General features: G+C 51.8%; 4 protein-coding genes across 4 annotated transcripts; 1 reads left to right on the top strand and 3 right to left on the bottom strand.

Annotated features, from left to right (window-relative positions):
- Positions 1–5: 5 nt before the first annotated feature.
- On the bottom strand, positions 6–1,274 carry CTHT_0053510 (uncharacterized protein; the record flags this gene model as incomplete). Its single annotated transcript, XM_006695624.1, has 3 exons — positions 6–556; positions 617–808; positions 881–1,274. 3 exons carry the CDS (start codon positions 1,272–1,274, stop codon positions 6–8), a joined length of 1,137 nt encoding a protein of 378 aa, XP_006695687.1.
- Positions 1,275–4,720: 3,446 nt separating this feature from the next.
- CTHT_0053500 (uncharacterized protein) lies at positions 4,721–6,061 on the top strand (the record flags this gene model as incomplete). The annotated part of the gene is made up of 1 exon (XM_006695623.1): positions 4,721–6,061. One exon carries the CDS (start codon positions 4,721–4,723, stop codon positions 6,059–6,061), a length of 1,341 nt encoding a protein of 446 aa, XP_006695686.1.
- A 1,144-nt stretch (positions 6,062–7,205) lies between these two features.
- Positions 7,206–8,744, bottom strand: CTHT_0053490 (putative mitochondrial carrier family protein; the record flags this gene model as incomplete). Its single annotated transcript, XM_006695622.1, has 1 exon — positions 7,206–8,744. One exon carries the CDS (start codon positions 8,742–8,744, stop codon positions 7,206–7,208), a length of 1,539 nt encoding a protein of 512 aa, XP_006695685.1.
- Positions 8,745–11,048: 2,304 nt separating this feature from the next.
- CTHT_0053480 (uncharacterized protein) lies at positions 11,049–13,981 on the bottom strand (the record flags this gene model as incomplete). The annotated part of the gene is made up of 3 exons (XM_006695621.1): positions 11,049–12,365; positions 12,434–13,705; positions 13,826–13,981. 3 exons carry the CDS (start codon positions 13,979–13,981, stop codon positions 11,049–11,051), a joined length of 2,745 nt encoding a protein of 914 aa, XP_006695684.1.
- Between the last annotated feature and the right edge of the window lie 468 nt (positions 13,982–14,449).

Here is a 14,449-nt window from a genome sequence, read left to right as displayed (position 1 = left end):
AGCAATCACTTTGTCACTAAGACAGTGCTCGCGCCAAAATCGCCAGCCGCCTCTACCTTCTCCCTTTCCTCATAGAACTTGTCCAAATCTTGGACAACCTTCCGCCCGGCAAACTGAGCCATAATCCGGTGATTTTTTTCACGCAGACGGACCTGATACCAGTGCGGTAAAGCAGCCAGCATCGAAAGCGTATTGGCAAATGCTGGAAGGACCAGCTGATTGCTCTCTCCTTTCAAGATCTGCATGACAATCGCCTCGGCAACAGTCTCCGGGTGCAGAGCAGGCATTAGGAATGGACTGTCGTTGTAGTAGCCCTTGAAGAGAGGGGTGGTCGTGTAACCCTGATTGACCAGGACGGTGCGCACCTTCGGCGCGTTGTACCGCGTCTTGAGCTCAGCGGTTAGACCATCATGAAAGGCATGCGCTGCTGCCTTTGACGCCGCGTAGTCGACCATATTTGGGACGGTTACCCAGGCGGCTACTGAGGCCACTGTCACGACCATGCCGTGGTTGTTGCGGATCATGGACGGGAGGAACTCCTTTACCGTCCAATAATCTCAATCCAATTCTCCAGTTAGCACATATTGAAACGATCGAAAATCCTCCATCGACTTACGAGCAAACGTGTTGACGTCGAAGGTGAATCGAATATCACGCTCGCTGGCGTCAAGGATGGTGCGCCCCTGAACGACACCAGCGTTATTGACAAGAATAGTTGGCTCACCCACGGTAGCACGAATCTCTCCTGCAACAGCCGCAAGAGTCTTGGGGGACGTGATGTCACATTTGAAATAATAAACAGTGGGACCTGGTCAAAACATTTTGTCAGTAGCAAGAAAGGAGATGTGTTGGATTTCTCTTGTGGTCCTCCATTTTATACCTGCTGGGTAGGTAAGGGGCTGGATGTCCAAAACCACCACTTTGATGCCCCTTTCAGCCAAGAGTTGGACAACTTGGCCGCCAATGCCACCTGCGCCGCCAGTAATAACCACGATCTCCTTTGACCAGTCATACTTGTCATCAACCCAATTGTTCAAAACACCCCGGGAGAAGTATCTGTTGATACAGCGGATGAGGCTAAAGACCAGAAGCTTCTTGAGGCGTGAATAAGCCTTTGGATGTAAGACGGCCCAGTCCTGGCCCTTCTTGGTATACTTCACCAATAGCAGGAGTGGCAAGAGGAGCTTTGGATTGAGGGCAGTGTTGCGAATGATTTTGAGGACAGCGTCCGCCTTGAAGCCCTCTCGAGGGAGGAAAGCATTATGCATAGGCATGGCGATTACTGGCAAGGGATACGGTCGTAATTCTGGTTGTTGGGTGATCTGTCGAGTTGAATCAAGCGATATTGCGTTAACGCGCTGGCTCTGAGAGTTTTTAAGAAAACAATAAAGGGGCACTCCTTTTCAAGAACAGTGTTAGATTTCAGGAAATCTTATGTCTACTTTCCCGCTGTATTACATGAGGAAGGGTCTCGGCGAGCGGGGAGTTCTCCTCACATGGGAAGCAGCCGAGGTTGCTAACATGCGGGGAAGTTTGGGGAATATCTCGAATAGGCAAGACAGGCTACCATTCGGAGTACAGCAGGACATGCCAAGATTGCTACGCTCAATCTTCACTCAAGTTAGATTAGGCACTTAGTAATGCCAGAAGAGTGAGCTTGCTGCCGGTAAGTTGACCTAACTCAGGCGAAGAGCGGGAGGAAGCTTCAGTTGGAGTACGAAGTCAGCCTGAACAAAGAAAACGAACTACTCCGTTGCTTGACAGGAGTCTGCGATGTCAATATAATTGAAAATACTTGTCATTTTTTTCCCCCTATAACATCTAGGTAAACGAAGTCAATGTCTAGTGTTTCGATACGAACCGACCGAACCCATGAACAATATTTTACCAAAATTTGGCATAGAGAACAGCGATTATCCTGCAAATTATCCTGCAAGCTAACTTCTGTCCGACTATTCCGGCATCTGAAATTGACAGGTTGATATCGAGCTGTTTGGTGCGCGAAGAATGGGAATGAACAGGTACCCAGGTAAAGGAGTTTTAAAGAACACACTAACTAAGGTGGTGAGTTATTCTCAGACTTCACGCCAGATGTAACGATTGCCTTCTAACCACATTTTTTTCCACAGAAGGATCAAAAACACTGTTCAAAGTCTGCTGAGATTATTTGCCTACAAAGGCGCTAAAATATGTCAGATATTTGACATAACTGGCACCTGGACCATACAGCCCAGAGTACTGGCTCAAGGGAGACGTGGCACTATGTTTCGGGTGCATGGAATGGTTTTGAATCTCTTGGGCTCTCTCAATACCTAAATTGAGCAAAGCCAACGTTACCAAGCTGTTGCCATTTCTCGCATTTACACATTGTTTACGAAACCACTTTTCAAGATTTGATTCTGCGGTCATCATGTCTAAAAACTGTGAGAAACATGATAAGGTGCGTTGAAGAGGATACAAGTTAGATTCAAGTCAGGAAGAAATAAAACAACAGTAAAGTACTATCATAATGGGATTCACATACAGCATTACAAACCGTTGCCTAATACGCAGGGGGCTAGGAACTAGAAGACAAAGGTTGTAACGTAGCAAAGGCTGGCCGCCAATGGTTGCCTAGAGCCAAACGTTGTCTAGTGAAAAACACAATCCTTGAGTTGACGGCTAAGTCACCTGCAGCGGTCAAGTAGAGTAAGAAAGCACCGATTATCACAGTAATCGATTTAGCCAAGTAACCAACCAAAAGTCAGGGCTTTGGCATCTATCACATGGTTAACAGGCTTTTGAATATGAGTTAGCAGTATGCATAGGAGATCAGGAAAGAAGTAAGTGGGCACAATGAGGGTGGAAAAGAGCTGGCTGGCTTGGGCAAGTGTTTGAACTCCAAGGCTGTTGTTAAAGGGAACAACGGATAACTATGCTTTTCATAGACAACACCACGCTATAAAACTGGTGTGCCGAGGTTCAAACAGGTAAGCAAAAGACACCCGAGGAGCAACACCTCGGCTAGGGAAGAAGGAGAGGCGTAACGATGGGTCAAGTCCAACTTAATGTTTGTTAAACTATGCTCATCGCCATTCTGATGAGTGTGAAGTTTCTAGCAGCCAGGCAATTCCACGTTCATGCTTTAGCCGTATATAGTTTGATCTATATCTAGACTTTTTGAGTAGAGAAGATGATCACAACTGTAAATTGACTAAGGTCATGAAAAACATGAGGCCAATGCCCGTAAGCCTTGTGGGAAGCAATGGGATTACACTACACCTTAGCTCTCTGCTGACAGGTAGTTCAAACTTCATACCATATGTAATCGCCAAAGATGGAAATCTTGTACCTACATGATCAGGGTCACAGACAGGAATAGAAATTCCAAATGTTCACCACCTCCCAAATCCCTAGAGTGCTTGGGTTATCCTAGGGTATATGGCCCAAGTAAAACTTAAGAGGTGGATTTTCTCATAAAAGTCATGTGCAATGTCATGCGTAAGTAACTTATGCTTAGATGCATCTAGAGGATTTCTGTCTTTAGCGAGCGCATATGGATCTGGACCAATGAATTTAGGACAAAGCAAGGTTAGACTTAACAATTCTTTTGTAAAAACTTGCCAAAATTGCTATCTTTCTGTTAGTGCAAAAGCCAAGTTTTCTAGTTAAACACAAGTCAATGTCCTAACAACTGAGAAAAAAGTCAAAGAAAGGGCACTATATGTACACCTCCCCCATTGTTCAACCCATCAGAGGGGATAATTCTATAACTGACCGCCGCGCAGAGGCCAACCACCTGGTAAGCTAGCAAAGACCGGGTTTGGTCCGAACCCCCTGGGTAACCTTCCAATAGTTCCCAATGAAGTTTCGAAGTGGATCTGCAAAACATGCAAATGGCAAAAAAAATGCAAAGTGCATCACTGAAAACACATGTTTTGCGTTTTTACCCCTATCTACCTGCTGTGGTTCTCTATCTGTTTTGTGGGCTGAAGGAGCATTGCAAAACACGGACCGTGCTTTCTTTGATTACCCTAACCCTTGAACAAATGATGATTGTTACCTGACCATGATCTGGAGCGAAGATAGTAAAAAGTGGGTCTACTCCCCAGTCGTTGTGGCATTGTGGAGCCAAGCATCATTACAGATTTAAACATCATGGCGATGACTTTCCTCTTTATCATCAGTGAGAGCCCTTGACATCGATTCAACCTCCTATCATCGAGGTGCAGCTGCTTGGCATACGATGAGTTCGATGCCCCCTAACACTCAAACAATATCTTCCACGCCAATTTCTGCTGGGTAAACAGCCTACAAGTAATCTGTACAGTGATTGATGCGGCCAACACCTCATCTACTATTGTTCCTCACACTTGACGGTTGGTGAAGTGAGCTCTCAGCACCTCCCTTACATTACCCATTGATCCAAGGTTGGATTGAATCAAGAAATAGCAGCACTGACACATACCAAGTTGCTTCCCAACTCAGCCGTGCGCTAGTTTTTTAAACCTACAATATTCGCCAGATCAGACACTTCACATGACTGCACGTGCAAATCTTCTGCACAAAGAGTGAAACGCTTACCATCTCCCAGCTATATCGCACCAGCAGGGAAAAAAAAACAACTGCATGTGAATTGATTCATCCCATCAAAAACTACAAATCGCCCGAGAAATCATCCATCACAAGTTGCTGGACAGAGTTCACGTGTTTGTTTGGGCTTCCAAATCAGCCTTTCAAAATGGATATAAAAGGGGGTCCTCGCTCTCTCCTGGAAATGGCGCTCAGTGTAGCCATAGACAACATTCACCTCATAGATGACATGGGTGATCTTCCGGAACAGTACAGTCAACAACTCCTTCGACACGTCAAATCCGCTGCTCGCCTCAGAGAAATCGAACTCAATAGCCCTCATCTGGATACAACTGAACACTGGCAGCGACTCATTCGCCAGGACTTCCGCCTCCTACAAGAGAAGCACAAATTTGTTCCAAAGAACCCAAAATCTTGGCACAAAGTCTACATCAAGTACAAGGGCATCCAGGACGAACAAATCCAAAACGCCACCAAGCGACTAGAGGAGCAACTAGCTGCCCATCACAAACAGGAGCAAAAATCAACCACTCCGATCATCTCCGGTGAGGAGGCTCTTAGAATGGCTTCCAGACGCCGCAGATCTTTCGACAAAGATGGCGAGAAAAAGAAGAAGTCCGTCTTGGAAGAGATCAGGAAGGCGGCTAAGAAAGAGGCCAGAATCTTCCGTGTCAAGAGGCCTGACATTCCTCCCACCAGGTTGAACAGTGCCCCGATCAGCATGATTAACCAACAGATAAGGAAGACCTATTATGCCGAGCCGCCGGTCTCTGCAGACTCTTCCAAGCCTCAAAAAATTATCGCCCCTAGGACGCTGTCTGGGAAGCCCAACTCCCGGATGAGTCAAAAGCCACAAGCCAACAACGGGGCGATCACCATCTGCATCTTTAGCGACGACGAAGATGATGAGGCAGGTAAGGCTGGTGGCGGCAGCCTCTTCTCCGACGATGGGGACGACGAGGATGACCTGTTCGGCGACAAGTTCGTGAACAGCCATTCTCTCTCGAAGCCCACGAGCCTGCCAGCCAAAGAGGGCGCATCCCGTTCGGGAACCTCGTCAGCTGCCGCCCCGGCAGCCATCATACCGTCTTGTCCCCCGGCTTCGAGCCTCCAGAACGGGCGGCCCAAAAAGTCGGCTGGGGCAACGGCAGCCAAGTACCAGCCCACGGGCCTACTGGCCGCCAAGTTCCGGCGCAAGCGCCCGTCTGCCTCGTCCGGCGCCGGCGCCTGCGGAAGCACCGTCGTCCGCAAGACGGTGGCTGCCTCACCACCCGCCGCTATCCCCTCCGCACAGCGCCCTTCAACTTCGTCTGCCGCAGGCGATGGCAGTAGCCTACGTCCAAGCCAATCAACATCCGTGTTTCCCTCGCCACCACCCCCCTCCCCGGCGTCGGCTGTCCCCAGTCCGAACGGGCAGCCGACCCTCAAGCACCATCAAGATAACGCCGTGATGTTGAAGCCGCCATCGAAAAGGCCTCGTTTTGAGTAGTCAGGGGTATGTTGGGATGAAATGGGAGGAGCGTGTTTCGGTTTTTCGGTCTCTTCGGTTTGGAAAGGATTTCAGGTTATGTGAGATTGGGATGGCAGTCTTTGATACCCCCCAGCGTTTGAGGTATATAAACCAGCAGCAGCGATGGAATTCAACTCGTTTCTTCGCTAGTAGTTTTAGTTTCTGGTGAAAAATGTCCAACTGAACTACGTAAATAGTCCATATGGAGAGAGCCAAGTGTGAAATTGGTGACCATTCGTGCCAGCCAATTTTACCTAGGCCAATGATATCTCCAGTGCATTTGTAGGGCTACTCGAGCTCTCCGCCCAAATCCAAGACCGCCCGTATGTGGGATCCATGCTGTTTATTGGAATCGTTGCATTGCTCATCTAACCAAAAGCCCACGGTTAGGTCTACATAAACTCTCCTTTGTTGCTGTGCCTTCTCTGCAGATAGCGACCTACATGGCCATCCGCTCCCCATTCCCTTCCCATCCCCTCTAATCTCTTTCTCCTTTTCACCTCAACATGCTTCACGATGCTGATGTCATGTTGATGGTCCTTCTGATGCCGATGAGTATTGACAATGAGTATTGAACACGCTTTTTACATACAACACATAATGACACGATGTACATTTCATCCACCAAGTCACCGAGCTTCCCCGGTTTAAAATTCATCCATTCATCCGTCCGACCTTCTGGAATTGGGAGGTGGATTTCTTGTTGCTGTGCCTTTGTCCTTGTCCTGTCCTTGTCCGAAACCTCAACGCCGAAATTCCGTACAACGCTCATACAAAGATTGAAAGGAAAAAAAAAACCGGCCTCCCAAATCAGAAGTAATGAGGGAAGGTATCTTCGCCCTTATCCTCCTGCTTGCGATGATCCTGTAGATCGCTTTCTTATCCCCTTCTGTGTTATGTGAGAAGGTTTACAGAAATCGAAACAATTACTTTAAACTCGAGCCTGCTTTTTCTTGACAGCCAAACGCGATGAGAGAGAAAGATGAAAGACCATGCGACGTAACAGAGAGAGGAGAGGGGAGCATAGCCTATCCTTGTCAAACCATTGCCAGTAACCGAACGCCGAACCAGTCCAACTCCTTTAAAAACAATCCTTTGGAGTCTAACCCTTATCAGGGCAGACTTAAGGCTCCCTCTCCATCTCTCTCTGCACCTGCCCTCGCTCCCTCGCGTGCCGCTCATTCACTCCCTTAAACACCCTCTTCCCCACCTCATAACTACTTATCATGACTGCACAAGACGGCGCCACACGCAGGGTGCGCGGAATCCAGCCACGGAAGAGGCCAGAGATGCCCTCAGCACGGAAAATATGCCACAGCAGACGCACCATGTTTGTCTCCTCGGGGGCGACAGCTGCTTTAGCGTTTGCAGCCGCAGCAGCGCCAGCGGAGGATGACTTGGCGTCGCGAAAGACTTGTGTACGGGTCTTGCCCACGTCGAAGGGCATGGTGACAACGCTAGCGAAACCGCCCGACATGGCGCCGGCGATGAAGCTGTCGGTGAAGGTCTCGCGGTGGTTCTCGCGAGACTGGGAGCGCGTGCGGAGTGTCGCGGAGATCCTATCCATTGTCCGGCCGCGTTCCATGTCGTTGGTACCGGCGAATTCTACGTGGCGAAGATGGTGCTGGTGATGATGGTGCGGGAAGCCAACAGCTGCTGCCTTTCTTTCTTCCCTCCACTCCCTCAACCGGCCGCGGATCGTCTCATATCCGTACCAGTAAATCCCCGAGAACGGAACGTCCCGCCACAGGGTGAGTGTCAAGCCCCTCCAGAGCGCGCGATAACCATGTGCCTCAACCATCTGCTTGACACCGCGGAACGTCTCCCTCAGAGGATGTGACTGGCCGTGTGCAGCCTGCAAGCGAGTACGGAACAACTCGATGGGAGAAACAGCGGTAGCGGCGAGCACGCGGGCGACGGAGCCAGCCACGAGTGGCACGTACTCATCGGTGACAAGGGGAATGCGACGGAAGGGCGACGAAGGATTGTAGCGCAGCCAGTCGTAGCCGGTGAAATAGATGATGTTCGCGGGAATCGCCATGATCAGGGTCGGTGAGAGGCCACGCCAGAGGGTCGTGATGCCCTCGTGGCGGGCGATCTTGCGCAGGCCATCAATGGTCGAGTTGAAAGTACGCTGCTGGGTCTCTTCGACGGCGCAAGAGATGGCAGCTGCCGTAGATGAGGAAGTTGTAGGCGTAAAAGACGAAGGAGCACCAGCAACAGACACGTGCGGGCCCAGGATGCATACCTCAGCGGTGTTAGCGCTGAAAAACACCTCGCGGCAGCAAGCAGTAACGCCGAGGTCGGCAGGGCGGAAGTTGGCTGGGTAAGGGATTGCGAGGCGCGTCCAGTCAATGGGAGCGCGGGTAGCGGTCGGCTTCGAGATGCGCTGTGCTTGCAGGCGCACGCGTACGACGTCCAACGGCGTGGCCAGCAGCGCGGTCAGCAGGCTGCCCGACGTGGCCGAGAGCATCTTTTGCACCGCCGTGATCTCGCCCGAATCAGCCATCGCAGAGGCTAGCGGGTTGTGGCTATCGTGGAGGTTATTGTGGGGATGGTGATGATGATGGTCGTGGTGGTTGTGCATCTCGGCGATTAATCGGTCATGGTTCTGACCATCGGCGGGGGACGAGTGCGCACCCGTGGAGGGAAATGAGGCCATCTGCGCGCGCTGAGCTACTCTGGCGTGCTCTGGTCGGCTTTCTACCTAGATATCAGGGCTATATGAGGTTAACTAGGCAGGTTTCGGGAGAACTCGTCGAAGCACGGTGACTCAATTCCTGCGCAAAGATTCGCCAGAGATTGGGCAATCCTACGTTCTCGTCTCGCAGTCCAGTCCACACATGCGTGTGGAGCTGGAAGCGTCGACGCCGTTGAAGTTAAAGAGCAGGAGTCGCTGAGATGGAGTTGAAGGTAGAAAAAAATGGGGGTGTCCCGATGGCGAAGTCTTTGTATCGCTTCAAAAAAAAAAAAGAGCCGCCAACACCTGCCAATGACGAACGGTGGATGTGTCTAAGTCACGAGCTCGGCGTCAGCGGCAAATCGCCGAGGAGGATATTAAATGTTCTGACAAAAACCAGATGTCGATGTCTCGACCCTCGCCGAGTCAGCCCGCTCGCTCAATGTCGCGATGTCGTGCTGCTGCTGCTGCCGTCACCGTTGTAATAAAAGCTCAGAAGGTCAAAAGCTTGGCCTTCTCTAATGTCTCTCGTCTCAATTGTGTCCCCTCCGATTCCTCGGTGTTAGCATCGTCATGGAAGAAGATTCTCGATAACGACTGGCCACTCGCTCGTCCCCGCCCGCGATAAAGGAACACAGAAAATGTGGGGCTCAGTACCGGCGCCGGCCCGAGCTTGCCATTTGTTGTCACTGCCCTTGTTTGTTGGCCGTCTTGTGTGGGGGTGCAAGTTTATCAGATGCGGGAAAATCACGTGAGAGCCACGTGCTGGTGGAGATAAGCGGGTCCATTCGATAAGCATCAAACTGGGCTCGGAAGTCGGTGCGGGTGTCGGTGATCTGTGCAGTTGCCAAGAAGGTTTCTTACGAAGATTCCTGATGGTGGGTATAGCCTTACGAAAGTTACATCAACATCATTTCAGTCACTTCATCCCTCTCATTTTAATTTTTGCCCGCACCACTCAGACGACGCAATCCTTCTTCCCTCTCCAATTACATGCGTCGCTGCTAGCCAAGACCATTTTCTCAAGACGGGAGTCGGTAGTATCCGAGATTGTCCGCGAGCCGAATTCCGAGGAGTCTATATGTGTAGATTGCTCGGGATCAGCCGTCACACAGACGGGGAAACTCAAGAGAGGTTGTTAGAGGTTGGCTCATGAGCAATAGTTGGATGCTGAGCACGGTTGCCGGTCTGTCGTGGGGTATTCAACCGGTGTATCAGGCATCAAGCGTCTCGTTCGATCCGTGTTCAACATGAGGACATCGGAGGGATGGAACACACAAGGAATTGAGGAGTGGGGGTTGGCCTGCCGGCTAAGACATGAAGAACTGATATGTCCTCTCTGAAGAGAGCAGAAGTTCTCCAGTAATTGGTCTCCTTGCCAGCAATGGCATTACATATCAGAGAGCTACGGTGTGAGCAGATATTGAGGACAAGGGCACAATGGGCCAGTTCTGTAGTCAAAAACCACGCTTGTCTCTCCACAGGAGACTGAAAAGGCGAACCTGCTTAATCGAGCAACAAGTAAAATGACTTCAATCTAATTAAGCTGAATCTAACTGCCATAGAACTTGAGGTAGGAGAGATGAACAAGAATCCAGCCGTAACCGTTGCAATTGACTACCCTAGGTGCGAACAGTTTGTTTGGCTTGGAAGCTTGGGCTGAAATCTTGTCTTTTAACGCACAAGGAAACAATGTCCAAACTCCAACCTTTTTTGTTTAAAAAAAACGAATTTGAACTCAAATGTCATTGAGGGCTTCAACCTAAAAATTTTCCACCAAATAGAAGTCGGGTATATACAAAGAGCAAGAAACAAGCTAAAGTCCACTTTTGTACATGCGTTAAATGTACGCTCGTCCAATGTTGAATTGTCCAGCAACAAAAGAGAGCTTCGATTACGTAGAGATAGGTACGGAGTCTGTTGGCTGAATACCTGGGATGTCTTCTATCTTATTGTGTGTGTTGCCGCTTATATCCAATCCTCCGCTCAAGCATTCCATTACCAGGCGTTTGTTAGGTTGCGGCAACAGTAGAGGAAAAAAATAAGGAAATCGTAATCGATGCCGGAAAGTTGGTGAGACGGGTAGCAGCATGAAACAAGATCCCAAGAAATATCACGGAATGCAACTTGACGTCTCAACGTAAACGTCTCTCTCACCCAGAAGCCAAAAAAAAAAAAAAAGAGAAAAGCAAAGCTGCACCTCCCAGAAACAAAGGAAATCAACCGTCCATCGAAAAGAACGTAAATCGCCTCCTTTCAACACTAACAGAACTCTCACAGTTCCCATCAATGCAATCTCTCCTTGATATAAACAACCGCCACATACCCCGCACAGCACCCTCTACTCATCGGATGCCCGCACCAAGGACACCTCACCATCGTCGTCACCTGCCCGCTCAATCCGCTTTCCTCGTCTGCCACCACCACCGCGTCCGGTCTCGCCATGCATTCATAAATCTTGGCCGGCATGTCGTGGTAGAAATGGCAGTTGCAGCACTCCACGAACATCTTGCCGACCGGCATCGCGGGTGGCATACTCATCATCATCCCCGGGTTGCTACCCGACGTGGAGGATGATGGGGTAGCGGTGCCGGGCCGCTGCAGGTGTCGCGGCAGGCCGGACGTGCGCGCCAGAGCGTCGGACGGCGCTGCAGGAGCTTTTCCATTGCTGTTTCCGTTCTTGAGAATCGATACAGGACCACTGGCATTCGACGTTCTTTGCGACGGCGTCGATGCTCCGGAAGCATGGCTCGATGTCGGTCGGGAGCCGGGGAACGAGGGGGGCTGAAGGCTCGCCATGTCTGCCGGGGGCAGACCGGGGCTGTGAGGCATCGGCGGGGGCGGGGGCGGGGGTACAGAGAACTCGGAGCGGAGGGGGCTGCGGGCGGGAGATGAGGCGCGGGTGGAGGGGGCGGCAGAGGAGAGAGGGGAGCCGGGGATGCGGCGCGGGGATTTGAGGGCAGGCTTGAGAGGGAGTTGTTGGGAGTCACTGTTGTTGCCGTCGAGATGGAGGGGAGCAGGGGCTGCGCGGGCTTTGCCCTTGCGCGGGAGGGACTGGGAGCGGGATTTGGGACGTTCAGGGTCGGGGGTTTCTGATGACGAGCCAGGTTTCCGGGCTGCTTCGGATTGTTGCTGCTGTTGCTGCTGCTGCTCGGGAGCCTGAGACTCTGGCTTAGGAGCGGAAGTAGAGGCCGCTCCGGCCACGGCTTGAGAGGCCTGGGCTTCCTTTTCGTTGTTCAAGACCAAAGGAGTGACGTAGGTGTAGGCGTCCAGATCGATTGGATACGAGCTTCTTGACCCGTCTGAGTCGGAGCCTTGCCTACGTCTTTGCTCGGAAGACTGGCCATTGCCCTTCTTTTCTGTCTTATCTTGCGCCTGCTCGCCAAAAATCGGCACATCCTTAGCCGACTGCGGCCGTGAAGTGTCCGGAGTAGAAGTCCTGGACGGAAGAGGCGAGACGTCGCCAAGCACAGACGATGAGGACGAGTTCTCTGATTGCTGGCTCGTTTCATTGGACTTGGCAGGAGCAGAAGATGGCGAAGCTGCGGCAGTGGTTTTGGTTGCGGTGGTGGTGGTTGTGGTGGTGGTTGTGGTTGTGGCGTTCTGGCTGACGTTAGCACCAACGCAGGCATATAAGATGTCAAGACTGTATCTGAACGAGGGCAACTTACAGGAGCAACGTCCTGAGGCCGTTGAGTCGGCGACTGGCGCGGAGATTGGCTCGCGCGACGGGACGCAGCCCTCTTTTCGTCCTTCACCTTCGCTTTGGCCAGCAGATCGGCAATCTCCTCCGGGCTCAGCTTCCCCTTGTTCGGGACGGTGTCGACAAACTTCGGAGGAGGCATGCTGGCGCTGGACTGGCTGTACGGCACTGCCTTGAACGACAGTATATCATTGTCCCCTACAGCGATCTCGTCTTGTCTTGTCCTCGACCTCGGCCTCTTACCCACAAGCCACAGCGCAGCGGCCTTGGGGTCTACCGCGAGCGACGTCCGCCGTGACGATTGGTTGAGCTCGTGAATACTGGGCGCATAGTTCTCGATGGCGTGCATGAGCTGCTCGTCGGCCACGTTGGCCAGGGCGCGTGCTGTAGCCTGCGCCCGGTGCTGGAGGACGTACCCATCTCCAGCCAGTGATTCCTGCGAGCGATTGCGGTCAGGAGAACCTTGTTGACTCCTGCTGTTGGCCTGGGGCGTCCTGGACCCAGCAGGCGGGTAAGCATCGCGCGGGGGCCGGGGTACGTTCCGAGGCTGGATACCGCTCGAGGCCTGGTCGCCGGCAGCACCGGTCCAGTGATTTTCGCCCTGGTCAAAGTCATCGGTCGAGACGGCCCGACCAATGTCCTCAAGCCTGGGGCCAGGACGGAGAGTGCCTTGCTGCCAGTTCTGGGACAGGACTGTGTCAGACTTGGACCGGTCGGCGTTCGTAAGGCCGGAGGGTCGGCTGCCATTCGGCGTCGTGGGAGGGGGAAGCTTGCTGAGGCGCGCCGGGCTCCTCTTCTTCTTGACCTCCTTCTCAACTTGCTTCTTCTCCTTCTTCTTATCCTTCTTCTTCTTCCCGTACCCTTCCCAACTTGGGGACTGGCAGATCGAGCTCTGGTCTGACTTGGAGTCTGAGTCGTCGTCGTCCTCCAGGAATTTCACTTTCTGTTTTTGTGTCGGAGTCGTAGGATCACTGTCCTGTCCATCGCGTTGATCATTCTGTGCTCGGGTTTGACCCCCTTCAAGGGGAGTAGTTGGGATCGTGACATGGAGAGGGGGCCGCTGAGCGGCAACGGTCGCCATAGTGTACTGGTTATGCTGATACTGGTCTTGATATTGGTTCTGATACGGATGATGATATTGGTGATAATGCTGGTGCTGATGCTGGCGTTGATACTGGGAGAGGGAACTACTGCGTTGGGGAAATTGTTGCAGAGGAGGAGGTAGCTCGAGATACTGTGGCTGTTGGGAGGGACACCCAGCAATGTCAGAACAGGACACAATACAATACTCAAGGCGAGGGCATTCTAGGCGCTGCCTGTGAAGTGCCCAAAGGTTGTAATTGGGAACAACGGTAGGTACCTCGTGTGAATAGTCCAGCTCAGGCGCGGTGTAGAAGCTGCTGCTGGACGAGTAAGGCAGATCGTCTGTCTGCTGCCACGCAACGTCGGTCATGGAAGAGTATTGTGGAGAGAACCGCGATGGTGGCTTGTGAGAAAAATTAAGAAAGGAGTCCATGACGGCGGCAGACAGGGGTCTACCACGAGGAATGAGGCGTGAAATCAACAGAGCCTTGCAAACAAGGTCTCACCCAGCGCTCCTCGACGTGGGAAAGGCAGCTGAGCAACAAGTGGAAGAGCGGACAAGATGCAAGCGACGATGCGACTTAATGCTGCGGATGTAAAACAGGACGGTGGGTAGCTGAAAGTAAACGGTACAATCTGGAGCATCACAGAGTCTCCAACTCATGCAATGCGCTGTTAATGGACAAGTAACCACCACGAAGAGGTACCTTGAATTGCTCCGTGACCCTAGTCCGGGAGTCTGGCAGCTGCTGTGGTGACGATGGGCACGATGTTCTCACGCAGAAAAAAAAAAACAGAACATGGCGCTGGAACGACAGGGGATGGCCGGGACAGCAGGGGACAGGGATTTCGAGCACCAGTAATGTCCCATTGCAGTCAGCCACATCCAAATGGACTTGGA

Source organism: Thermochaetoides thermophila (genome assembly GCF_000221225.1).
Source record: "Thermochaetoides thermophila DSM 1495 unplaced genomic scaffold scf7180000011820, whole genome shotgun sequence".
In the NCBI taxonomy this organism is placed as follows: Eukaryota; Fungi; Ascomycota; class Sordariomycetes; order Sordariales; family Chaetomiaceae; genus Thermochaetoides; species Thermochaetoides thermophila.
The sequence above is the reverse complement of the archived record's forward strand: the minus strand, read 5'-3'. Positions and strand labels throughout refer to the sequence as shown.